The sequence below is a fragment of the Balaenoptera borealis genome (assembly GCF_965194805.1).
Source record: "Balaenoptera borealis genome assembly, chromosome: 16".
Lineage (NCBI taxonomy): Eukaryota > Metazoa > Chordata > Mammalia > Artiodactyla > Balaenopteridae > Balaenoptera > Balaenoptera borealis.
The window spans coordinates 50,731,359-50,757,696 of record NC_138872.1 but is presented as its reverse complement, the minus strand read 5'-3'; the positions used below and the strand labels follow the sequence as shown (position 1 = coordinate 50,757,696).

The window sequence follows — 26,338 nt, the reverse complement described above, 5'->3', positions numbered from 1 at the left end:
CCATTTTGCCCACTGGGGAGGTTCCCCCGCCCCGCAACACACACCAGGAGGAAGATGCATCCCCGGCTTCCTGGAGGCTTCTGAGATCTATCCTTTTCAAATTCAGATGCAGCACCCAAGAGGGAGGGTGGTCTGGCCAGCCGGCCCCTCCCCCCGGGGAGCCTGGGGTTAACCCTCACAGAGCCCACTCCTGCCTTGGCCAAGCCCCTTCAAAACAGGATCCCCATGGTCTCGGAGACCCACAGCCCCCACGCTTATGGAAAGCAACACACAAAATGCAGCCCACGTAGATAAAAAGCATTTTTTAATTTTATCAAATTGATCTGTACAAAAGTTAGCATTGCTTGGTCAGAAAGTAGCGAAACACAGCAGGTAAGTGACAGCGAAAGTCCAAACTTGACACCGAAAAATAGATTGCATAAAAATGAGTTTGCTGTAGTTCCCTGCCCCCACCCCCAGGAAGAGATATGCAAAACAAAAAATTTTTTTCTAGAAAATGGTAGGAAAAAGTAGAAAAAGTAAAAAGAAGCAACATCTCAGATGTACTTAAATTTACAAAGTTTTAAAGGCACAATTTTCCATGAAGTAGGCGGTTATCATCGCTCAGCACACAGAGGAAGCAGGACAGGGAAATCAGGTATTATTCTTCTAAAACTAAGAATCTAAAAGCGCTTAGTGGAGGTTTTAGTTTCACAGCTTGTAGGTGGCGCCTGGTTCCTAAGACCCGAGATTAATGCATTTCTGGAGCCACCACGTCCCAGGAAATTCCCGCCTCCACCACTTGGCACGGTTGTGAGCAGGAATGAAATTCAGCGACCCTGCCTTCTAAACCTTCTTAATGCCGGGTGCCAGGGGCACCCCAAGCTGATCAGAGACACCACAAGACAAATCCCTTCTCCTGCCTCGGGGTTCCGGCCACCTCCAGGGGGCCTGGAGCTGGGGCTCTGCCTGATGCCTCCCAAACAGCCAGGCTCCCAAATGCCTGGAGCAAGGGCCCCACCCCATCTGCCTCCACCCCCGGCCTTCACCCTCAGCTCTGCGGCTTCCGTTTTGTCTTAAATTCTGCTCTCTGCACAGATTACTTCATTAATTAAAGATAAAATAATACAGAACATAAATACATTTTAACAGCTTTCAAAACAAATCAAACACATTGAAGCTTCAAAAATAAAAATTTAAAAAATAAAATAAAAAGAGAGAAGTGTTAATCACAGCCAAACCTTGCTCGGAAGAACCCTAACTACAAGGAACACCTCAGGTCTAAAGGGCTGGTCCCGAGAGGTGCTCCCGCGGACACATCCCCGCCAGGCTGTGGGTGACGGGTGATTACCGGCCTCAGGAACGTCATCCATTGGTCCTGGGGAGTTCTCAGCGCCGAGGCTGGCCAGGACCTCGGAACACGGGTGGCCTGGGGACCCCACACTTCTTCCCTCCTTTTGTCCTTTGTGCTGTGGCTGCTGCTTTGCAGACACTGAGATGCAAAACCCAGACGCTGGCGTCTGCTCAGAAGAGGGACCCAGTGACTGTCCGTCAGAGTCGCAGTCCCCGCAAAAAGAGAGAGAGAAGGGAAGGAGGGCTTTGTCCATGGACGGGAGTTTGGAAGTCTGGAAGCAGAGGGGACTCGTTTACAAAGCCTGGCTTCCCGTGGACCTCAGCAGGCACTTGACGGAGCCGCGGCTCCTCCCCACGTCACACACCTTCTGGAAGCCCTCGGAGGTCTATCTTTGCCGAGATCAAGGTTGTCCTCGGCCGCAGCCCGTCCACGCGGCTGCACCCTCAGGGTCTGGTCAGGGTGGTGTACACAGGCTGCTCCCAGTTACTGGGGGGGCTGTGGGCAGGCGGCACGGAGAGGCCACCGAGCAGGGGCGAGGCGTAGGGTCGGCGGGGCGAGTGGAAGTAGGGGTACTGGTAGAGGCCAGATGGGTAGCCGGGGTAAGGGCCGTAGTAGTTGGGGGCCTGCAGGTCGGTGTAGTCGCACTGTGAGCTGGTGAAGGAGCTGGCGGCCGCGGCGGAGGCGGCCGTGGTGACACTGGCCTGAGCGCTGTAGGAGCTGTAGTCGGTGTGCCCCGGAGAGCCGTGCGACTGGTCGCTGTAGTGGCCGGGGCTCAGCTGCTCCGTCTTGATGTGCGGCCTCGGGGGCCCTGCCTCAGTGGGCGACGCAGAGGCCGACGGGGCTCCCTTGTGGGCCCACACGGGGGACGCCCCGATGCCACCCGCCCCGGAGTGTGAGTAGGAGGTGCCTCCGTAGGAGCTGGCGGCCGCGGGCTGGCCCGTCTCTGTGGGCAGGGCTGAGTGGCCGTTGAGGGGCAGGTACTGGTCGAACTCGTGGACGTCAAAGGTGTCCATGTTTCCGATGACCTCACTGCTCAGCTCAGAGATGTCCACGTTGCTGAAGTCGATGTTCTGGCGCCCGCTGTCCACCAGGCGGCGGCCTTCCAGCTTCAGCTCCTGCTTGCCCCCGTGGTGCAGGTCAGTCTTGGGGGTGGTGGGGGGGGTGGGCGGCCCATGGGTCTGCCCTGGGGACAGAGCACATTTCAGGGATGAATGCCCCTTCTGTAGGGGGCAGCCAGGCTGGTGACGTGCACACAGGAGGAAAACCAGCCCCGCTAACTGCCGCAGGTAGGAATCAACGGCTTTTTGTTCCTGTACATTTCCCAGAAATTCCAGCAAAGCCAGAACTAGACCTCACTCCTCGGCCGAGGAAATTCCGTTAAGCGCTGTTCTAGGGGAAGACCTGGGGCCAGGGAGGCCCCATGGTGAAGAGCAAGCTGGAGGGGTGGGGAGGAGAGGAAGTGCCCAGCCCCTCGCCCACGGCAACAACACAGTCCACACAAAACCTATCTCCCCAGGCCCGTGGCTGTAGCCAGCGTGACTAAGACTGCTCAGCTGGCCGGGATTCCACCCGGGTCAGTCTAATCCTGAAACTGGGCTGCTAACCACCAGGCCGGTGGCATGAGTGAATCCTAGGTCAGAAGCAGCAAAAAGGCCAGCGGAGCAGAAACGCCTTCGGGAAGGACAGAAAACACCCAGGTCACAGGGCGCTGGACCAGGGCAAGCTATCAGGCCCTCAGTCTCAGAGGGGACTAAGCAGTCCCCCGTGGGCATCAGAAACAGCTGCCTTTTGGGGCTATGGGGCCTTTTCCCGGGTACCCGGGGAAGGTTTGGTTCTCTTGAAGGCGCCTGCCCCGAGAGTGAGCCCCTGCTCCCACCCCCAGGAGCCCACCTGTGTGGTCACCGTGGTGGTGTGCGTCACCGAGGCCGGCGTCAGTCTTGTAGACGGCACCGCCCGGGTGGTGGCCCAGCTCGGCGCCTGAGTCTGAGTCGCTCTGGCCAGTCTTCACGCTCTTCCTCCGGCGCGGCTGGTACTTGTAATCTGGGTGGTCCTTCTTGTGCTGGACCCGCAGCCTCTCTGCCTCCTCCACGAAGGGGCGCTTCTCACTCTCACTCAGCAAGCTGCAGGGCAAAGGGCAGGAGCAGGATGACGAGGGGGCCGGCACCACCCCAGGGGTTGGCCCGCGCATCAGGTGAGGCACTGGGGAGGACCAGGGAAGCCCGAGGGCATGCCCGCGACCTGGTGGGCACCAGGCAGGTGCTCCCCTTCTCTGAGGACAGGAGGGATCAAGCCGGGGGTGAGGGCATTAGGTGAGGTCAGAGGAACAAGCCAGAATAAGACCCAAACCTTCCGGCTTCCATCTTCCTCCTCTGACTTCCCCCCTCCCTGAACCTGTCCCCTCCCTTTGGGACTTTCTAAGGCAGGTGGGTGAAGAGGCTAGGACCCAGCTGAGAATACACTGTGGACAAAGGGAGGCTTCCGGGAACCAAGCCGGGACTCTGTGGGCAGCTGGGCTTCCCAGACTTCCAGAAACACTGGCAAAACCCAGTGGTCCTCGCTGAGGCACAGAACACACACCGGCCCCCCATACCCTTCCAGAAGCTCATGTCTGCCTGCAGGACAGGGTCTAGGGATACAGAGGCACGGGGCTGCCATGGGTCCATAGCACCCCGACTGGACAGAGGCCGGAGCACAGAAGACATAAACACAAGCTTTGAGTGCCCACTCATGAGGTGAGGAGCAGGAAAGGAGACCAGCGCCCTGGACCCAGAGCCATTCACTTTAAACCCCAGCAGAGAGCGTTTGGTGGGGATGGGCTGTCCCAAGCAGCAACCCTGTCACTGCTGCCCACTGCTTGCCGTCCTACTTTCTGCAAAATGGCCAGCCTCATCACACCAAAGTGCACACCAGTGCTCAACACCCCCTCCATCCCCCTCCTTCCCTGGTGAGGGTGCAGAGGTGGCAGAGCATTGGGAGAAGCTGTGGGGAAGGTGCCGAAGGTGCCGGTGGGGCAAACACACACCATTCCATCTGCCTTCTGGACTCCCTCCACAGGGTGGTCGGGGAGTCCTTTCCAAGGAGAGGGCACCTCCAGAGAGTTGTGTCCTGCTTCCAGAAAGAGGCCACTTTCCTCTGGGAGGGACAAGCCTCCAGGCTCTGCGGCCACTCACAGCTGGCGTCCCCAACTCGGCCTGCCATTCACTGCCTAGAGAAGGCTGTTTCTGGGCTCAGGGAATGTGCTAGGGGCTGCACACTGCTCCTGCTGCCCTCTGCGTGCCCAGGCCGTCCTGTACCCCGCGTCCCATCCGTCTGGCCAGATCGGGTTTTTCCACTACGACTCGCCCTGGGAACAGCCACTGGGAGCAGGGCCGAGGCCGGGCGCTGCGCCACCGCCCAGCTCCACGCACCCCAGGACCCGCTCCCCGCCCCGGCCTGGGGACAGTGCACTCACCGCCACAGCTTGCCCAGCGTCTTGCTGAGTTCGGCGTTGTGCAGGTGCGGGTACTGATCCGCCAGCTTGCGGCGCGCTGCTTGCGCCCACACCATGAAGGCGTTCATGGGCCGCTTCACGTGCGGCTTGGCCTTGAGCGCACCGCCGCCGCCGCCTCGCACCGGCATGGGCACCAGGCTCCAGTCGTAGCCCTTGAGCACCTGCGACACGGCGTCGCGGATGCAGGCGGGAAAGCGCTCGTCCGCCGCCTCGGCTGCGTCGCCCCGGCCGCCGCCCCCCGCGCCCGCCGCACGGCCCAGACCCTCGGAACCGGCAGGCGACGGCGGCGCGTCCGAGTCCGAGTCTTCCACGTGCGACATGGAGCTAGCAGTGCCAGATGGGCTGCAGGGCGGCTGGGCGCGGATCTCGCTCATGTCCAGCATCGGGGCCGCGCGCGGAGAAGCGCGCACCAGGGAGGTGCACCGAGTCCGATGCCCGGCTGCGCTGCAGCCTCTCTGGGACCCGAAGTTGTCGCGCGGTGGCCCGACCCGCGTCCCGCAGCCTCCCAACCCCAGCCCTCTTGCTGCCGCCGCCGCCGCCGCCGCCGCCGCCGCCGGAGCTCAGTCCCCGCTGGGCTACACCGCAACAAGTTTCTTTAAGCGGCGGCCACAAGGCTCCTCCCCCCGCCCGGCTCCCCATTGGCCGGCGCGCAACCCACTGCCACCGGGGGCGGAGCTTGGCCGCCCCCCGCCCCCTCCCCCCACCTTAAAGAAAGCGCCGCAGTTCCCCCTGCGCCCCCTCCCATCCCGCCTGGCGCCGCACCACGTGGGGCCGGCGCGCCCGGCAGCCGAGGACCGGATCCCGGGCTGTGTAGCACGCCGCGGGCCCCCCTTCCAGGAGGGGCGGGAAGGAAAAACGGGGCAGAGACGGGTAGAGGTGGGCGCTCCGGGGTGCCCTTTGCCTGCTGGGGTTCTCCGCTGCGCTCCCTCTGCTGGCTCATAGCTGCTCCTGTGCGTCCGGGCCCCGGTCCCATTACCCAGCCTCGGCCTCCCGCTGCGCAAGGAGGCGGGTCCTCAAGAGCCTCCCCCACAGCTTGCGTTGAGCCCCGATGTCTTGCCCACAGCCCAGAGGCGCCGGGGTCAACTGCTGCCAGCCTGCGGCCCAGGGCGGGGGGTCGGCTCCCCGCCCGCAGGGCCGGCGCGACGTGCAGGAGCCTCCCGCGCGCCAGTCTGCACGCCGCGCACGTCCAGGTAACGGCGCGCCCAGGGGCCACGGCTCGGAGCTGGGCGATCCCAGGACCCTGATCCCGTCCGGGCGTGCAAAGTGCGGCGGGGGCGCTGCCGCAGGAGCCGCGGCAGCCGAAGGGGGCGGGAGCGCTGGGCGGGGCCTGGGCTGACCCTAAATGTTGAGTCCCTAGGGCGGCCCGGCGGATGGCGTGGCCGGACGCGGGGGCCCAGGGCCTTCCGGGCGTGACCCGGGGGTTGGGGGCACCGAGGCCGTCCGGCGGGGCGGTCCTGGGTGGTCTGGCGGAGGCGGAGGCCGCTCCGGGCGCCTGGAGTGGAGGAGGTGGGCGCGCCAGCCAAGGAGAGAAGGGGGCGGGGTGTGCCGCCCTGTTGGGGGCGGCGGGGTCGGAGAGGGGACATTTCCCCGGAGGCAAGCGCCGGGCCGCGGCTCCGAGTCCCCGCCCGAGGCCGCCCCCGCGAGTTGGCCGTGGGCCCGGCGGTCCCGGAGGGCGGCTCGGATTCTTTCGCCAAACCCGCCGAGAGGCGACGGCCCGGCCGCCCAGAACTTCGCCAGACTCCCCCACCACCCAAGACAGCCAACTCGGAACACGCGCGTCTCCGACCTTGTGACCCGGGTGACCCTAGTCTAGGGCGCCCAGTTCCCCAACCACGCACCTCCTGCCGAGTCATGGATTCCCGGGCGAGTGGCCAGGGCAGCCTAAGGAGTAGAAGGGGCGGGTCTGTTAGCAGAAAACACCAAAGCTGAAGAGTCTCCCCTACGTGCTTTTACCAACCCAGGGGCTGCCACCAAGGCTCTGACCTCGCAGGGAGAGCCTCCTGCCCTCACCCCGCCCCCACACGTGAGACAGGGCTCCAGCCAGTTTGCAACTGAGTGCGCCATCGCCTGGGCTGTGAACTCCTTGGTTAGGCCTTGGAGCCAGTTTCTGCCAGACGTCGAGTGGGTTCTGGGGGATGCCGGGGATGCCCGGGACCCCCGCAGCCTTGCATCTGGAACAGCTGGCACAGGGCCTAAGAGGCAGGGGCCAGCGCCCAGGCTGCCCTGTTCCCCACCACCTTCGGGTGATGGAAGGGCTACCCCCCTGGCCCAGGTCAGGGAACCCAACCTCCAATCTTCCAGGAAAGCACCATGAGGAGCCTTGCTGTAAGGCGAAACAGTGTGCTGGGAGGACGCCCTGATACCAGCGGGAGAGCTGGCCTCCAGAGTGGCCTGTTCCCTTGCCTCCCCTCCTGTCATCTGCCTGCCTTTGCAAGGTCACTTGCCAGGAACATCCTTCCCGCTGGTCTGCGGTGGCTTCTCTTCGGAGGTCCTGCCCTCCTCTTGGAGTCCCACCCTGCAGTCGGAGGACACCAGGGAGGCCCAAGTGAGGGCTTCCCTAGGGGCATCCACCGGACTTCCTGGCCCATAGGGACCCATGCAAATAAATTCAGGATTAAAGTGGGGGGAAGGAGGCAAGGATGACAGACCTGGCCCAAACTGTCCTGACTCCAACCCTGTCCTGGGGATCAGATCCCACCCCTCCCTGCACTGGGCGTGCCGTTGGGCACCAGGTCTGCGTTTCCATGAAGAGCTCTGCTTTGCCAGGGAAAATGGAGCACAGGTTGCATTGGGTACACTGGGCAGGGCAGCCTCTCCCCGCTCCCCACTGACCCATGGTGGGGCACCACACAGCTATGTCCCCTAGGACACAGTCAGGTAATCGCTGGGACCCTTGGAGGAAAAGAGGCTGAGCTAGGAGAGTCCAGTGCCAGATCCAGGTCACAGTGTGTGACATGTGCGGTCCTAGGCCCCACCTTCAGCTCTACCGGGCTGCAGTGACCACCCCAGGGACTGATGGCGTCCTGGTGGGCAGCTTCTGTCATATATGTGCAGGCCACCATTCCCAGGGGATGGGCAGGCAGATCCCTGCCAGGGCTTGGCTCAGGCTGGCTGCTGACACGGAGGGTGGCACCCAGAAGTGCCCCAAAGCTCCCTCGTGGTCTTGAAGGCTGTAAAATTTGCCATGTGCTATCCGGCCCCACCCATTAGTGCTGACCTCGATTCATATCCTCATCTGCTAGGCAGCCCCTGAGTGGACACCAGGACGTAGCCTTCAGAGGAGGTGGTGGCCACAGTTAGTTCCTGTGTTTACCAGTACTGATGAAGTGCCCACTGTGTGCCGGGGCTTTTCTGGGCAACACAGCACAGAACCACACTACACCATCCTAGCCTAGAAGATGCTGGCGTTTGAGGAGGGGGCCAAAAGTGAACACACCAAGGGGCTGAGACATTCACCATGGGCAGCAGGGGGTGGTGGTGGTGGGGTGGTCCAGGAAGGCGGCTTTGAGGAGGTGACAAGTTGGGGCCTGACACTTCTGACCAATCGAAGAGAGAGGAAAGAGCATGGCCGGGGGCGGGGGGGGAGCATGTGCAAAGGCTCTGTGGCAGCAAAGAGCACAGGTTATCTGAGAACAGAGTGAGGCTGAGGGGCGGCTCTCAGTCCACCCCTGGCTCCCCTCTTCTCTGAGCTCTTCCTTTCTGTCCCCACCCACCCCAGTCCACATGCCTCTACCTTCATCTGTGGGCTCTGCAGTTTCAGGGAGATGATCTGATTGGCCAAGTTTGGACCAGGTACCTTCCCCGGGACTATCAGCCTGGGACGTGGGAAAGCTGATGTAGGCAAGGTTTCTAGACCCACACCCCTGGCAGAGGCTCCAAGGGGACCTGCAAAGAAGGAGGTGTGGGCTGCCAGGCACCCCCCGTGCCTATGAGACCTGGCCAGTGGAGGGCTGGAGAGCTCCAGGGAAACCTCTTCCAGGTGCAGAGACACCCCCCAGCCCATCCACTTGTTGGCTTCTAGGCCGGCTCGGGAAGTCCGTGTGAAGGGGCTGCTGAGGGCCAGATCACCACGGAGAAGGACACCTGCCCATCCTCTGCCCGTCCTCTGCCTGGCTCTTCTCTCAGACAGTCAGGGCGGCCATGTCTGTAGTTGGTACAGTCTTTAAGAGAAACGCCTTGGGAGCAGGTCATGTGGGCCCATGAGCCCCTGGCCGATGTGTCCCCTGTGTGTCCGCAGCCCTGGCCTGGGCCTCTTGGCAAGCCAGCCTGAGGCAGTTGGCATCACATCCTGGGAACCCCGGCTCAACCTCGGGGATTAATTGGTACTTTTAATTACTGGCCGGTCTGCAGAACCAAACTTCCAGGCCAAAGATGAAGGGACAGCTCTGAGCAGAGGCCCCATAAAGGCAGCCTCGTCCTGGCCCACCAGGTCTCCAGAGAGAGAAGAGAGGGGGCTCCCAAGGGTGCCAGGGGTCCAGCATCCCCCGGTAACAGACTCTCGGGGCTCTGGGCCAAACCTTTTGCTGAAACTCCCCTCCCCAACATAGTTGCCAGCTGGTGTGGAAGCTCTGGTTTGGGTGGAAGCCGGCTCCTTGGTTGGGCTAATATCCCGTCGGGAGCTGGCCGTAGCTGTTCCTTGTCCTGTGCAGAGGACACTGGAAGATCACGCCCGGATTCCTCCCCTCTCTGCCCGCAGGGCCAGGGTGTTGGGGGCCAACCCGTGGCAGGTGCTGGTCCCATGCAGCTTGCTCCTGAGCCCTGTCACCGCTTCCAGTGGACACCTCCTCAGGATGCCTCCCCGCCTCCAGGTAGGGAGAACCTGCTCAAGGCTGTCCCTCTGCACCTTTTCATCAGCTCTAAGGCCTCCTGATAAGTAAACCCATACTGCCTGGGGGTGACTGCTGACTGCCGGTGGGACCCCCTGCTGTGGCTGTTCTTCTCTGGGGAGGGGGCAGTGCTTAACCCAAGGACCCCAAAGCACATTGTCTGCCCAGTGAGATGTGTGTGCACAGATGTGTCGGAACAGCTGTGGTCTCTGCTCTGGCCTCCACTCACCCCCTCCTGGTAGTGGTCCCCGAGCCTCCGGCTGTGCCCATCCATCTCTCTCCTGCCAGTGGGCTTGGAGCTGACTCCACCAGCAGCCATTAGGTCTCTTTGACTGCGGGAAGAGGGTGATTCTGCAGCCAAAAATGTCTCCAGGCAGGGTCCTGGGGGTACAGGGAGCACCAAGGGGTCCAGGCCAGGCACCAGCAGCGTCTTCCACAGAGCAACTGAGTGCTGAGGCGTTAGCATTTCGGCATCGGGGTGTGCCTTCCTCTGGCTCCCCCGTCAGCCAGTAAATTCCATTCCTTGTCCCTGCAGAAGGGCTCTGCGTGCTACCAGACTCCTGGGTCCCTGGACCCCCAGCCCCATGCTGGGCCCTCACTCCCCTGGGCCCTGGACTCCACCCTCATGTTGGGTCTTCTTCAGTCTCCTGAACTCCCAGACCCCACTCTCATTCTGGGCCTTCGCTCCCTGGACCCCAGCGATGGGGCCGGGAGAGACTTTCTCAGCCCCCCTGCAGGAGGGGACCCAGGACGTTGAAGCTGATTCTCACTTCAGAAAATCAGCTTTCTGAGCCCAAACAGGCTGCCAAGAGCTATGCTTGTCCTTCCAATCTTGGCTTTCAGATTAAACGAGGCCTCTTGTCCAAGTTGAACCCCTCAAAGTGTGACTGGGACGGGCCAACATGGCTGGAAGTAGACACGTCACAGAGAAAATCCCTTTCCGAATAAGGGGCTCCGGCCGGCAGGGACCTGGCTGCCTCTACCACAGTGGAAGTTTCTAGAGACCCACTAGTGTCAAAGGCAAGTTAAAACACACACTGTCAAAAGATTTCCACCCAGGTCTCCCAGGTACTTGTTTTTCTGAACACAGAGTAGGAGGTTTAATTAAGATGCTCTCAGGAGGGCACATTGGGGTTCTTCTGCAGTGAGGTGAGAGCCAGCCTGCAGGAGCTCAGACATGGGTGTGGCAAAGCTTTGCCTCTGGGGGCGATGGGCTGGGGCAGAGGTGCAGGAAACTCCTGGTCTTCTCTTCGTGGGTCCCTTGGTCCCTCTGGGCCTGGCACGGGGAGCTGGAGGGGCAGCCGCTGGCAAGAGCAAACCCAGCCTCCTCGGCTGCAAACCCCAACGTCTCCTTCCTCTTGGGACATGGCGTGTGTAGAACAGGACAGTCAGCCACCTGCTCCCGAGCCCCAGGACCTGAGGACTTCAAGATATGGGCCAACTTTGCCACTCAAACTGGTGATTCCCACCCAGTCACCTGGTGTTGGTTTGAGAAGGAACGGGCTCCTTGGCCAGGTGCAAGCAGGAGCCTGGCAGGTCATCAGAGGAGGTAGCTGGCACCCCGGGGGCAGGTATATTAGAGCCTCCTGATGGCTGGGGGCCTGCTTCTCCCTCTCCATTCCCTTGGACAGAGGGGCCCTGAGCTGGCTGTGTGGAGGTGGGTGCCGGAGTGGCCTGGATGAGCCAGCTCTGAAAGCTCTTGATCATGTGACCCCTGCGCGTTATCTGGAAGTACAGTAATGAATTAACCCGAGCGGTTAGAAGCAATTTCTGGCAGCTTTCAACATTCCCTGTGACCACGATGAGATGGAGAGCCCCCCATGGCCGCTGTGCAGGTCCATTAGACTAGATCGGGTTGGGGGAAGTAAGCGTTCTGTATTCTGTAGCTCATTCTGAAAACACTTTTGGGGCTTCCAGGCCAGACCTGTGTTGGTGCTGGGACAGTGGGTGACGTTCACAGGGCCTCTGCCCTGTAGAAGCTTATGCCGGCAAAGCGTTCCAATAAAGTGTGGAAGGAGGTTTCCCAGCTGGTTTGTGAACTGGGGCTGCACGGTGGTCCCTGCCCCTGCCCCCTGCCCTTGGGCTGTGGAAAGGGGCAGGAGGGAGTTGTGGGGCTCCCCCGAGAAGGTGCTGGAGTTCTAGAAAGGAGGGCGTCTCCAGGTCACGGGTTCTGATGCCGTTCTCTGTGGCCTCTAGCTTTGGGCAAGTTACGGGGTTACTCTGGGCAGCAGAGGGTCTGGAGTACTTGTCTGTCCCGGGGGCCCCACCAGACCTGCGTGAGTTGATGTCCATAGGATTCTGGGTGTGCCGTAGACAACACCTGATGTGTCCTGCATTTTCTCAGTGACCTCACCATCATGCGAAGCTGGCAGAGTTCTGAGCACATCTCCCACTGTCAGGCCCACTGGGTGTCCTACAGGAGAACCCGTAACAGCAATGCTGCCCTCTCTTTCCAGAAATGAATCGTCTGCTTTAATCACGGGTGAGTCTTAAGAAGGTAAGACCTGGTGATGGATGGCATTGGGCACAAGCTCCCCCAGCCCAGCCCTCAGCACCCCCCAGGTTTGGACCAAATCAGGGGTCTTGGATGCAGGTGCCTTCAGGAGCCAGGCAGGGAGGGGAATGTGGAAGCTGTTGAGGGCGAGGCTGTAAGGAGTGATGCGGCCTGTGGGTGGCCGGAGAGAGGCCCTAATGGCCAGCCAGGGCCCTGCTGCTACCCAGACCTCAGCTGACTGCAGAGGCATACCTGAGCCAGGCTGGATGGGAAGCACTGCCCAGCGACACAACAACTTGTGGCTTTGAGGCTGTTTCTTACGTGGCATTATCGTGGTGATTGGTAAATGATACAGTTCTGTGGGCCGAATTCACCTACAGGCCTCCTGATTGTGACCTCAGCAGTTTTCAAGACTTCTTCCAGTTCAGAATATGCTTCCATGAGAAAAACATAACTGTACACTCTTTTCCCCCATAGGGCTCTACAACCAGAGAATGTCACTGCACTGGGATCATTTGCTTTCCACTCTGCCTGGCAGTCATGGCTCACCAGCTTGCAGGTCCACACAGGGTCACATCTCCTTCTGGGGAGCAGGGGTAGGAGTGCTCGTGGCCCGGAACCGAGGTGCAGGGACAGGAGACGGGCGAGCCAAGCAGAACAGCCGTCCATGAGTCATGGTTCCAGAACAACCAGCAAATGGCCAGCACCTGCTCACCCACCCCCTCCCACACCTGCCAGCCTCACCAGGGGGTTTTGGCCGCTGGACAGTCAGGGTGGGGCCGGCCCAAACTGACCACCCCTCCAGAAGAAAGTGACAGATGTTAGCACCAGCAGGTCCTGCCCTCCCCATCAACAGATGTCAAGACATGAAAAATTGGGGTAAATGAAGGGTGCACGATTAGATTTGGGCCCAAGCTGGGTTCCTGTGGGTGCCAGAGACAGCTGCAAAGGCACGTCAGGGACAATCACCCTGATGCGGTGGGGGCTGCCAGGCCCGTGTGCCCGGGGACAGCTGGACGAGGTGCTGACACGGGGCTCCTTCCTCTGAAGCCGTCCCGCAGCTGCTGGGAGTGCCGCCAGCTGTGAGCTTGTGCGCCTCGGCTCCAGGGCCGTGCTGGGGGAGCTGCAGGCGGGCCCACCTAGGGGTTCCTGGGACACTAGCCCATCTTGAGCTGATAGCTCCTCTCAGGGGAGACCCCTTTCTCCCCTCCCCTCCCCTTCTTGGCCCTTTCTGGCTCTGTCCAGGTGGGGCTCAGCTCCAGGTCTCTTGAAACCAGCCCGGAGGGGTCAGGCCTCCTCTCAGCACCTCTGGCCTCTCCCGTGTCTTGGCTTGTTTTCATATAGTTTTTTGCTTGAACATGTAGGTTCAGGAGCCTTCCCCAGGCTCCTGGTGTTGGTGAACAGCTGCTTCGTAGAGACCCCAGCATGCAGGCACTGAGCGGTGGGGCGAGAGGAAAGCATCTCGGTGCCCCGACCCAGCACCAGGCCCCAGCCCTCCGGCTTGGGGTTTGCAGAAGAGGTTTGTTTTAGAGTGGGGCATCTTCGTGGGGCACAAGATGTACCCATGTCTAAATATTATTTTAAAACTGTTAGTTGGGCTTCCCTGGTGGTGCGGTGGTTGGGAATCCGCCTGCCAATGCAGGGGACACGGGTTCGAGCCCTGGCCTGGGAAGATCCCACATGCCGTGGAGCAGCTAAGCCCGTGCGCCACAACTACTGAGCCTGCGCTCTAGAGCCCACAAGCCATAACTACTGAGCCCATGTGCCACAACTACTGAAGCCGGTGAGCCTAGAGCACGTGCTCTGCAACAAGAGAAGACACCACAATGAGAAGCCCGCGCACCGCAATGAAGAGTGGCCCCCGCTCGCCGCAACTAGAGAAAGCCCACATGCAGCAATGAAGACCCAATGCAGCCAAAAATAAATAAATAAAATAAATAAATTTTTAAAAATTAAAAAATAAAAAAAATAAATAAAACTGTTAGTTGCTCTCTAGCATAGATGAAGATACAAGTTTAAATGAAGTTGTAAGTATAAACGACATGACTTATTCCAACAGGTAAAAGCAATGCCTTTTTAGGTGATTCTGAAACAAGGACCAGAGCAGATTTTTTTTTTTTTAATTTTGGTGAAATTCACATAGCATAAAATTAAGTATTTTTAGGTGTACAATTCAGTAGCATTTAGTACATTCACCATGTTGTGCAAGCATCACCTCTATTTAGTTCTACAATATCTTCATCACCCCACAAGGAAACCCTGTCCCTGTTAGCAGTCACTCCTCATCCCCCTCCCCCAGCCCCTGGGAACCACTGATCTAATTTCTGTCTCTGTGGATTTGCTTATTCTGGATGTTTCATATAAATGGAATTGTACAATATGTGGCTTTGTGTGTCTGTCTGGCTTCACTCACTGAATATGTTTTCAAGGTTCATCTATGTTGTAGAATGTATCAATATGACTCTTTTTTATGACTGAACAATACACCAGTGCACTTTTGATTAAATTCAGGCTGAAACAGGCACGAACTGAGCCACTGGCCAGCCTTTCCATGGCCAAGCCCTGCTCGATGGGGTTCATTCCCGTGAAGGTTCTAGACCCTCAGATGGACTGGACCTCTGCAGTCAGCTCAAAGGAGGACCCTGGAGGAGACATGAGAACATGAGCTCCCGGTGGACCCTCTGATGGCCTCGCCCACCCTGTGCTAACCCAGGGAGGGAGCCCAGAGCCCATCGAGTTGGAGGCTGGACAAGGGGCCCCTTTCTGCTCTGCACAATGTCCCATTGTGCCCTTCTCAGGGGTGAACAATGCAGCCCCAGCCAGGGGAAGCTGAGGACAAAGGGCCCTTTGTGAAAACTGTCCCCACCTGAAAAGCAGCACCCGGGGTCACACCTGACAGCAGAGCCATCCTTCCTTGCCTCCATCCCCTGTGCAGCTCCCACATCCAGGCGGGGACCCAGGGAAGCTCAGGCAGGCTTGGGCTGGGGGCCCTGGACTCTCCCCACTCTTCCCAAGTGGCTGTGTGGGCTCATCCCGAACGTGGCACCCGGACAACAACAGGTATGGGGGGTAGGTGTGGGTTGTGGGTTCCTGTGGAAGGACCCAGAAGCAGGGTACGGCCAGGTCTCCCCAAGGCTTGAGCCCTCGGGCACACACTTCCTGCTAGGGGCTCTCCAGCCTACAGAAGATGCTTGCACCCTCCGTTGAAAATCTCTTATAGGTCTTAGAGATGGGGTCCGAGGGAGGGTTTTTCATGGACAAGAAAAGGGAGCTTTTAAAAAAAATCACACTATAAGATACATGTAAATGCTATTACCCCAACAATGGGAGGGTGGGGCGGCAGCTGGGGGCTGGAGGGGGGTGGTTCCAGAAGTTCCTGGTCAAGCCTAATTTGGGAGAGCCTATGCCCAGAGGCAACCTCTGCCCTCATGGGGCTCACACTACAGGTGAAGATATAATTAAACATGCCAGAAAAACTGATCATTTGACCACATAACTATTGATAATTTACATACCAAAGACTAGGAACAAGACGTAAAAACAAACAAACAAACAAAAAACCCAGAACATTTGCAATATACAGACAAGAAGAAGATCTTTCTTAACAAAATTCACCACGCACTTGTCTGGGCTTGTGTGTGGTGCATTTCACATTGTATGACTCAGTGGTTGTCTCTCCCCTGCTAGACTGTGAATTCTTTCAGGATCAAAACTATTTCATATTTACCTTTGAATTCTCAGTGGCCAACACAAATGAAAATGGTATAGTTAAAATGAAAACTATACCTCATGGACTTTTACGTTTTTTTCTTTTAAACTATAAAATGAGAATGTTGATCTACTTCCACTTTGAAATGGAAAGATATTTTAAAGTAGATAAAATCCCAAGCAATATTAAAAAAAAAGAGGATCTTTAATATGTAAAGAGCTCTAACAAATGAATAAGAAAAAAACCACACCTACCTCAATCATTTCCTTCCAAGTGCCCCACAGTTTACCCAGTAACCCCTAAGTTCCACTCTCTCACACAGCTCTTCCTTCCTCTGAGGAATGCTTATCATTCCACCTGCTTAGAGACACCTCTCCTGCATCCTCAGAATGTAGAGTTGCTTGTATCCTCACTGGGGTTATGCTTGGGTCATTGGTCAGTAAGCTCTTCCCTACTCTGAATCCTCAGCCCACCACTCTCCCCTGCAGCTGGAGGTCCAGTCTTGAGGGCCAATAGGAGCGCTGACCATCTAAGGGGACTTTGCTGTCCTGTGCAGAGATGTTGTGGGGTTGGTGGGGGGTAAAGGGGAAGAAAGCTGGAGGGTCTGAATTTTAGGGCCCAGCCGCTGCCTGCACTGTCCCTCACTAGCTGTGTGATCATCACCCCAGCACCCTCCTCAGACAGCAGAGATGGGGAGTTGGGAGGGGACACCTGTGAGGTACTGGTCCACACACCCCATTCAGGCAGTGGCAGCCTGGAGCCCTGGGGTGAAGCTGCTGCTCTGGCCTTTCCTCTGCAGGAATGCGAGTCCACACACAGCCAGGGTGTGCAGCAGGAGCGCAGTACCCTCCAGGGTCCTTGGCTGCCCACATCTCAGCCACCCTGGACGCGGAGAAGGCCTGTGGTCTGATACGTGCTTTCCAATAATCTCTTTCACATTGCATTTCTGCTTCTGAAGTGCCACCCGTCCCTCTCCAGTGTGAGGGTCCAGGAGGGTAGGCGCCTAGGTAGGGGAGTGCACTGGGGGCCTCTGCAACTTTGGCTAATTCAATGAATGAATGAGCGAGTGAATGAATGAGTGAGTGGGTCAAGCCCGCTCCAGGTGGGGCGTCGCGCCGTTCTCCACGAACCCACCCCCTTACTCTCACGGCTGCAGCGCCCCGAGCGACCTGCGGGGAGCGCGCGCGGTATCAGGACGGGTCCTCGCTCCCCGCGCATGGGCGTGGCTGGCCGGAGTTGGTCGGACCTCCAAGTGTGGGCGGGGTCTCTCGGCGTGGGCGGGGGCATTTCAGCGCGCGGCGCTCCTCGCGCATGCGCTCCGACGGCCCGGCGATGGCGGCGCCGGAGGAGCCCTTGAGGAGGCGGAAGGCTGGGGCCGCGGGCCTGGCGCCTGAATCTCCGCCAGGGCCGGGGCGCGACCCCGCGGGCTGCCCAGCCCGCCTCCGCGCGGGCACCTTCTGGCTGACCAGGATCGTGCTCCTGAAGGCCCTCGCTTTCGTTTACTGTGAGTCCGCGGGGCCAGGCGCCCCAGTGTGGCCCCTCCGCTCGCGCCCTGCCCCCCACCCTCAGGCCCACCCCCAAGCGGGTTCGCGGTCGAGCCTTGGCCCTGCGCGCCCCTCCGTCCTGGAGGTCTGGGGGGCCCCCACGCCGACCCCGCACTGACCAGGAGCTCGTGAGGCGGTGACTCCGCTTTGCCGCCTGCAGGTTCCACGAGCTGCGGCCCCGCCGCCCTCCCCGCGGCTCCGCAGCTTTGAGGCCTGAACAGCAGGTGCGGCCTCACCTGCGGAGTTCTGTGCGAGCCAGGTTTGACCAGGCGGAGAACCGCGCGGTCTGCCCCAGCCTCCCTCTCTCCCTCCCCTCGCCCCAGGCCGCCCCCCAGAACACCGCTGGACACCCGGACGCCCCCCCTCCGCGCGCGCGCGGAGTGCACACTCCCTCCACCCCGGTCCCCACGCCTGGAGGGGCGCAAACGCCCTGAGCCGAGCAGCGGTGCCTGAAGCCAAACTGGGCTTCTCAGACAAACGTGGCAGTGCGGGGGCCAGTGGGGATGGGGCACAGCCCCCGGCTGAGATGGCCTGGGGCCAGTGGGCAGTCCCCCTTCTAGAGGGTTCCGGAGGGCGCTGGTACCCGGAGGGCCGGCCGGGATTGCACGTCGCGGGCACCGGCCGTCCCGGCGTCATTTCTGCGTCTTCAGAACATGCGTTCCAAGGGGGTGGAAATGCCGCGCTTTGCACAGCGACCGTCATCAAACACCGAGCGGGGCGCCGCGGGGACCAGGGCCCAGCGCGCCGTGAGGCTTGGTGTGCGGCGCTGGGGGATTCACTTACGACTCTCGTGCGCTCTAAGTTACTATAGAAAATACTTATTGCCAGTATTGCTTTATTCTCCACGGGATTAGTCATTCTAAACGTTTGAGCTGTCATTTAGCAAAAGATGGAGTCAAGACAAAGTTAATCTGCGAGACTTTAACAGACCCTTAAACTGGCGCCATGACAGTGAAAAACCCCGGTGGCTTCACTCGCAGAGAGCACAGCTTATAAAAAACTCAGCTCGGCTTTCCAGTGTGCGGGGCTGCCTTTGATCTCCACAGGGGTTCTCAGTTCGGTTAAGAAAGAAACCGTTTTGAACCAGTGGGTCAAGAAGATATTTTAAGGCCGGTGCTGAGCACAGAATTATTTGCTTTGGCAAATGCATTCCCTGCCCCCCCATCTTTTCTCGCTATTTGGGGTAGAGTCAGTGTTTTTCAGCCGCACGAAGGAACCAGTTTACCATCTTCAGGGACGAGGGTCCCTGGCTGAGATGGCTCCGGCAAGTAGGCAGTCGCCCTGTACTGATTTCTTTCTGGAGGGTTCCAGATCTCCTGGGGACTGTGAGCTACCTCAGAGTCCCTTAAGTCCCAGGAATTTCCCACAATGCCACAGGCTGTCCACAGCTTTCACTTGATGTTGAGTGTTACAGTTGCCCTCATGGACTGCTGACCCCACCACGAGGCTGAATAATGGACCCCTAGCCTATGCTTCCTTCACTCTCTGCACATCTAACAGAGTTCTTAGTGTCATTAGTCTACCTGTCTGTGCGACTCCCTGGGAGCTCCTTGCAGCCAGGGACGGTGTTTAATACCTCTGTCCTCTGTCTTCTAGGAGCAGCTCCTGCTCCATAAAATTTCCTTGACGTTTTGCAGTCTTTATCATTGCTCTGTGCCACCACAGGATACTTTTCCAACTGTGTCCTCCCCCCTCCCCGGCTCAGCACCCCAGGCCCTGGGTGTGACACTCAGGTCAGAGACTGCCCACCCGAGAGGCCCCTTGTTCTCTCTGAGTTGTAATTCCTCAGATCTCGTGTCTTGTTTTGGGGTTTATTCTCTCTCTTTACTGGAGCATATCCCAAAACAACTTTCCAAGAAAGGATACAGAGAAGGTGAACTTTCTGTGTCCTTCCTTGCATACATAGAAATTGTCCACTTGCCTGGGTCTGTGGCTCTCAGAGCAGTTTTCCTCAGAACTTTGTGGTGTCAAGGGGTCTTTACATAGTCTGACTCCCGCTCTTTTGCAGGTGACTAAAGGGAAACACTTTTATTTCTTCTGCTCACATGCTTCTGACACCAGATGTGGGTTTTTTCTGACACCGAGTAATCGTCTGATTGTCCAGACACCACCTGAGTGTCCTGCAAGTCAGTTCGTTCTGACCCTAACTGCCCGGCGTCCCCACAGGCTGAGGGCTCAGTCCCACGAGACACCCGCCCCACCCCCCGCAGACGCCAATGAGAAGTCCAGGCCGTCACCTGTGCTTCTGACCAACCATATGTAAATTGGGGTTCCCACGACCCCCTCCTCAGGTTCCATAACTTGCCAGAACGGCTCACAGAACTCAGGGGAACACTTTGCTTATGTTACTGGTTTATCATAAAGGACATGACTCGGGAACAGCCAGATGGGAGAGATGCCCAGGGAAGGTGTGGGAAGGGGTGTAGACCCTCACGCCCTCCCCGGGAGCCACCCTCCCAGCACCTCCCTGAACCCCTCCATTTGGGGTTTGTGCGGAGGCTCCATTACACAGGCAGGACTGATTAAATCCCTGGCTGTTGGAGATCAGCTGCGTCTCCAGCCCCTCCCCGTCCCGGGAGGTCAGAGGTCAGGAGTGGGGCTGAAATTTCCTCTGGCAACCAGCCCCCATCCTCCAAGAATCACCTCATTGGTATAAACCCAGGTAAGGTTGAAAGGGGCTTATTATGAATAACAGATGCTCCTCTCACCCCATCACTCAGGAAATCCCCGGGGTTTTAGGAGCTTTGTGCCAGGAACCTGGACGAAGACCAAATAAATATTTCTTATGATATGACAATACCACAGGGACCTTTTTTCCTCTCTGGGAGCTTTTCGAGTCTGCTGCCTTGACATCCTGGCCCGGGTCCTTGTCATGTGATGGCGTGGCTCTGAGCTCCCTTCCTCGTTCCTTCTCAGGGCCCAGGTGAGCTCACTCAGACTTAAGACTCCTGCCCTAGTTTTGGACAAGCTTCTCTGGCCCTGCCTAGTCTGCTGACTCCAGGCCCGTGTCTGTCCAGACACCCCAGTGGGTCCCAGATGTACCCTGTTGGGGACCACCAACACACTGAGGCTCCCAGCTCAGACCAGAGCCTGAAGCTAAACAAGGATCTGATGGAGAAGGTGAGCTCCTCCCAGGCCCCAGGAATTGTGCCCTCATATGGGACCCACTGCCGTGATGGCCAGGACCGTCTGAGTAACCGTGTGTAGGTGACTGCCATGGTGCTCTCCAGAAGGAACTGCGAGCACTGGAGCGAATGGAGGACTTTTTGACACATCAGCAAAATTATTTATCTCCCCAGTTTCATACGGTACCTTGGAGTCCCCAGGATAATATATCTTTTAAAATCCTACTTCAAAAAGATCTCACAGCTAGTTTCAGCCCAACTCTGATTCCTGGCTTTGCCAGTTTACGGTACTATCCTTTTGGTTCAGATTTGCTGTGCAGTGTCATGCTTGTGTCTTTCCTTGTTTACGTTACGTGTAGTGGAGTTTATTAGGTCTTTCCTCCCAGCTGCCAGTCACTGTTGGAGCGTCTGAGGTGAACCTAAACTGCACCCTCTAACAGCGGCAGCTTGTCTCACTCACGGTCAAGAGGTCTCACCTGGGGTCTGGTAGCTTAGCCTTGAGGCCAGTCAGCGCCCAGGCCCAGCACTGGCGCAGCCCAGCAGAACCACACACACCTGCATTTGCTGAACTCTTAGGTGTTCTTTGGAAATTTTGAGGAAGAAAATGGAACCAAAAGAGCACTCGAATCTTGCTTCATTTTCTGTTGTTCTGAGCTTTCAGCGCTTCCAAGATTCATGGGAAGTTAGTTCTTCCCTCCAGGCCCCTCGATTGCTAATGAAATGCTCTGCTTGGTTTCACAAGCTTCTCTGTAAAACGCTTCCAGTTTGTTTAAGGAACAAACCTGCCCTACCTCTGAGCTCTCTACAGCACACGCCTTTAAAGAAAAAGTACTGGAGGTTATTTTTCTAAGGCCCAGAATTTAGCCACAGCCCATAAAACCACCCATCGGAGAGTGACATTTCGGAGATGATTCTGTTTTAATTTTATAGCACTTTATCTGAAGGGGAGAGAAAACTAAATTTTTTCTTTTTGATTTTTTAAAGAAAATATTTGCAGACATCCTTGATAATGCATATTAGGTGACCTGGTAACCTCTCCTAGGTCAGTCTGTGGGTTACCCCACCAGGGAGCAGCTGAGAGTGTCATGCCTGGGCCCTGTCTCCTTCCTTCCTAGAGCTGGGGGGGAGGGGGTGTCTCCTTCTTTCCTAGAGCTGGGCAGGGGCTGTCTCCTCCTTTCCTAGAGCTGTGGGGGGGTGTCGCCTTCCTTCCTAGAGCTGGGCAGAGGGCTGACTCTTTCCTAGAGCGGGGTGGGGGCTGACTGAGCCTTTCTAAGGTTGGTTGTTTGGTTTAGCTTTGAGATCCTATGATTTTTTGAAAATGTTTTTCTTTATTTAGCCATTTCTATAACAGGCGTGAAAATGAATAGGTTTTTTTCTTCTGAAATTTAAATCCATTCTATTTTCATTTTTTCCTGTAAGGTAGGAAGTTTCCTATGATGCTTGCCTTAGATTTACTTTTTTTTTTTTTTTTTTTTTTAGTTAAGATGGTATGTTTTATGCTTTGTGTATTTTACCACAATTTAAAACTTTAAATTTTTTTAAATTAAAAATTGAAAATATCGTAAATGGGTGTTGAACTTTGTCAAAAGTTCTTTCTACATCTGTTGAGATGATCATATGGTTTTTATTCTTCAATTTGTTAATATGGTGTATCACATTGATTGATTTGCATATATTGAAGAATCCTTGCATCCCTGAGATGAATCCCACTTGATCAGGGTGTATGATCCTTTTAACGTGTTGTTGGTAGATTTACTTTTTAACTAGTGAGACCAAATCTCGTTTTTTTTTTTCATGGCATTGGACTGTGGTTGTGGGGAGGGAAGATGTCCAGCTGTTCAGCCATTGCTAATTAGGTCCCCATGTAGTCTGAGTCGGGAGAGACAGGCTCCACCTGGGTGCGTGTGTGTGGATGTGCACACACACACAGACAGGGCTGGGTGGGCACCACTGTGGGGGTGGCCTCCACGTTACCAGGAAAGTCGGTGGCATGTGGACTTGGGCAGCTTTTGCCCAGTGATGGAGGCAGCAGGAGGGGTGTGAGGAGAAGACCAGGGGAGCCCTCCCTGCTGACCCTCTGGTGTCCGGTGCTCTGTCTTTATTCATGACATCCTGGACATCTGCTGTCATGGGGGGATCAGGTCTCAATTTTCTTCCTGCAGTTGCAGTGAGCCGCACGTAGTATTCAAGAAACATTTGCCTTTAAAAACAAAACAAAACTATTAACCAAGCTCCAGACCTTATTGGTTTTCCACCAGCACCCCTTCCCATCCGGTGTCCCCGCGCTGCGATAGCCGTCATGGCTCCTCTGTCCCCTCTGGTCTGCAGCAGTCTCTGGACTTCCCTGGCTCTTCATGACCTTGACAGTTTTGAGCAAGTCTGGTCATGTGTTTGGTAGAATGTCCCTCAAATTGGGCTTGTCTGGTGTCTTCTCGTGACTGGACAGGTTCTGGGTTTGGGGAGAATCCCACAGAGGAGAGGTGCCCTTCACATCACAGGTGATACTGACCTGGATCACCTGGTTGAGGTGTGTCTGCCAGGTGTCTCCTCTGTCAGGTTCTCCTTTTTCCGTCTGTTCTCTGTCCTCTGGAACCCAGTCATGGGGTCCAGTCCATGCTCCAGGGACCCCCCGAGGGGGCATCTCCACATGTTATTTGGATCTCCTCTGTAAGGAATTTATTTGGCAATTGTCATATTTGTTTACACTGTGGGTTGTGGTCCAGCAGTGTTACTCGTGGTATCAAATTGTCTGGCTCTGGTCAGTGGTGGTTCTTCCCAGTTGTCTCCCGTATCCCTGTGACATGCCTCCATTCTTTATTTTTCGAGAGCTTCCTTACTTTGTGGTACTACAGGATGCTGCAGGCTCCTTTCATTTCCCAGCCCTAAAACCAGCCATTTCTCCAGGAGCCCTCGTTCCTTTTATTGGAGAGTGGTGTTAGGAACCCAGATCTGGGTGCTGTGCTGAGAGTGCCCATTGCTACTGGGGTGTCACTGCTTCCAGACTCTTAGCAAACAGAGCTGTGTTACATATGTGGGTGTGCTCACTCACATATGGTCATTTCTCTGCATATCCATTTGAATGTATATTAGGGTAAACATGAATTCTCATTGGCATCTCCGATTCTCATCCAATACGTGGGGTGTGTGTTGGCCTTCCCTTCTTGCTTATCTGGAACCTCCTTCTCCACTAGTGAGAAATCTTGCCCCACCATCCCCCATGGTTTATTTGCTAAACCCCAATGCACATGCGAAGCAGTCTTAGAATTGTTCGCCTACCCCCAATTAGACTCCGGTGTTTCTATACAGTTACTTTTGTCTTTGTCCTTAGTTTTTACTCAGAACAATTTCCAAAGTTTCTTAGGCCAGCCCTCCCTCTTTCCTTGCATTCAGTGTGAACGAGTTATACATTTGTGATGAGTTTGATTCATTTGTCACAGTCTGCATTCCATCCTGGCATCCCCTGACCTCCTGGCTGGGTTGTTTTGATAGTTTATATACATTAAAGTTCATTTTTTATGATGTACAATTATGGGTTTTGACAAATGCATAGTTATCCATCACTCTAGTACTGTACCAGAATAGTTACATCTCTTGAAAATTCCCCTGTGCACGTAATCGGCTTCCCCCTGCAGCCCCTGGCATGCTCTGGTCTGTGTTCTGCCCCATGGTTTTGTCTTTTCCAGTGTGTCAGATGAATGGAATCCTACAGTGTGTAGCCTTTGGGTCTGGGTTCCTTTACTTAGTAAAATGTACTTGAGGTCTTTCCATGCTGTTGAGTGAATCAACATTCCGTTGATATTCTCTCTGAATATCATACCATTTTATGAACGCACCACAGTTTTTATCCATTCAGGCTCTGAGGGACATCTATGCTGTTTCCAGTTTTAGCAATTATGAACAAAGCTCCTGTAAACATTTGCATGCAGGCTTTTGTGTAAATGTAAGTTTTCAGTTCACTTGGGTGAACACGTAAGAGTGTAATTGCTGGGTCATATGGTAAATCTATGTTTAACTTTATAAGAAACTGCCAAACTGTCCTCCAGAGTGACCGTACCAGTTTGCATCCCACCAGCAATGAATGAGAGTTCCTCTTTTTCTGAATCCTCTGGAGCATTCGGTATTTTCAGTGTTTTGGATTTTGGCTGTTATGATAGGTGTGTGGTGATACTGCATTGCGTTGTTTTTTTTAAAGTTTAAAAAATTTTTTATTTATTTATTTATTTTTGACTACGTTGGGTCTTTGTTGCTGCACCTGGGCTTTCTCTAGTTGCGGTGAGCGGGGGCTACTCTTCGTTGGGGTACACAGGCTTCTCATTGCGGTGGCTTCTCTTGTTGCAGAGCACCACAGGCTCCAGGCACGTGGGCTTCAGTAGTTGTGGCTCGCGGGCTCTAGAGCGCAGGCTCAGTAGTTGTGGCTCCCGGGCTTAGTTGCTCTGCGGCATGTGGGATCTTCCCGGACCAGGGCACGAACCCATGTCCCCTGCATTGGCAGGCAGATTCTTAACCACAGGACCACCAGGGAAGCCCCTGCATTGCGGTTTTAATTGGCATTTCCCCACTAACAAATGATATTAAGCATCTTTTGTGTGCTTATTTGCCATCTGTGTATCTTCTTTGTATGAAGCAGATGACTTTCAGTATCTGTTCAGATCTTTTGCCCTTTAAAAAACTGGGTTGTTTGTTTTCTTGTTGTTGAGTTTTAATGGTACTTTATTCTGGATTCAAGTCCTTTATCAGATATGTGATTTGCAGGTATTTTTCCCAGTCTATGGCTTGTCTTTTCATTCTCTTAAAAATGTCTTTTACAGAGCAAAAGTTTTTCATTTGATAAAGTAGAATTTATCAGTTTTTTCTTTCATGGATCATGCTTTGGGTGTTGTATCTAAAAACTCATTGCCAAACCCAAGTCACATAGATTTTCTTCTATATTTTATTTTAGAAGTTCCATACTTTTATGTTTTACATTTAGGTCTCTGGTCCTTTTTGAATAAATTTTTGTACAAAGTGTGAGTTATGTGTCAAGGTTCATTTTTTTGCATATGACGTCTAGTTGTTCCCAGCACCGCTTGTTGAAAATACTGTCTTTCTCTGTAATTGTCTTTGCACCCTTGTCAGAAATCAGTTGACTGTCTTTGTGTAGGTCTACTTCTGGGCTCTCTAGTCTCCCATTGATTTATGTGTCTGTACTTTTGCTAATACCACACTGTCCTGATTACTGTAGCTTTGTAGTAAGTCTTGAAATTGGGTAAAATGAGTCCTCTAACTTTGTTCGTTATCGGAATTATTTTGGCTATCCTAGTTCCTTTGCTCTTACATATACATTTTAGAATCAGCTTGTCAATATCTATGGAAAAGCTTACTGGATGTTTTGATTTAGATTGCATTGAATCTATAGATCAAACTGGGGAGAACTGACATCTTAATAATGCTGACTCTTCTTCCAATTCATGAACACAATGAATCTTTCCATTTATTTCGATCTTCTTTGATTTCTCTCATCATGTTTTGTAGTTTCCCACGTACGGATTCTGCGTATATCTTGTTAGTTTTTTATCTAGGCACTTTTTTTGGTGGCTATTGTAATATTTAAACATTCAGCTTACAGTTGTTCATTGCTGATATATAGGAATATAATTGACTTTTGTATATTGGTCTTGTATTCTGTGACCTTCTTAAACTCACTTATTAGTGCTATGAGGGCTTTTTTTTTTTCTTCTTTCTTTTTTGTCGATTCTTTGGGATTTTCTACATAGGCAGTCTATTAATAGAGATAGTTTCATTTCGTCCTTTCTAACCTATATACCTTTATTTCTTATA

At 55.4% G+C, this 26,338-nt stretch overlaps 3 protein-coding genes across 3 annotated transcripts in view; 2 read left to right on the top strand and 1 right to left on the bottom strand.

Moving 5' to 3' along the window:
• Positions 1-287: 287 nt before the first annotated feature.
• SOX8 (SRY-box transcription factor 8) lies at positions 288-5,387 on the bottom strand. Its single transcript, XM_082359934.1, has 3 exons — positions 4,785-5,387; positions 3,224-3,453; positions 288-2,516 (listed from the first exon to the last, which is right to left on the bottom strand). The coding sequence occupies exons 1-3, from the start codon at positions 5,204-5,206 to the stop codon at positions 1,777-1,779; spliced, it is 1,392 nt and encodes a 463-aa protein (XP_082216060.1). The 5' UTR covers positions 5,207-5,387; the 3' UTR covers positions 288-1,776.
• A 156-nt stretch (positions 5,388-5,543) lies between these two features.
• On the top strand, positions 5,544-14,523 carry LOC309613200 (uncharacterized protein). The gene is made up of 4 exons (XM_082359744.1): positions 5,544-5,699; positions 9,520-9,631; positions 11,994-12,131; positions 12,621-14,523. The coding sequence occupies exons 2-4, from the start codon at positions 9,562-9,564 to the stop codon at positions 12,812-12,814; spliced, it is 402 nt and encodes a 133-aa protein (XP_082215870.1). The 5' UTR covers positions 5,544-5,699; positions 9,520-9,561; the 3' UTR covers positions 12,815-14,523.
• A 2,625-nt stretch (positions 14,524-17,148) lies between these two features.
• The window catches only part of LMF1 (lipase maturation factor 1), an 81,818-nt gene continuing 72,628 nt past the window's right edge, over positions 17,149-26,338 (top strand). The window contains exon 1 of the mRNA XM_082359594.1: positions 17,149-17,356. Within this exon, the coding sequence (XP_082215720.1) occupies positions 17,164-17,356 (193 nt within the window). The 5' untranslated portion in view covers positions 17,149-17,163. The remainder of the gene's footprint in view (positions 17,357-26,338) is intronic.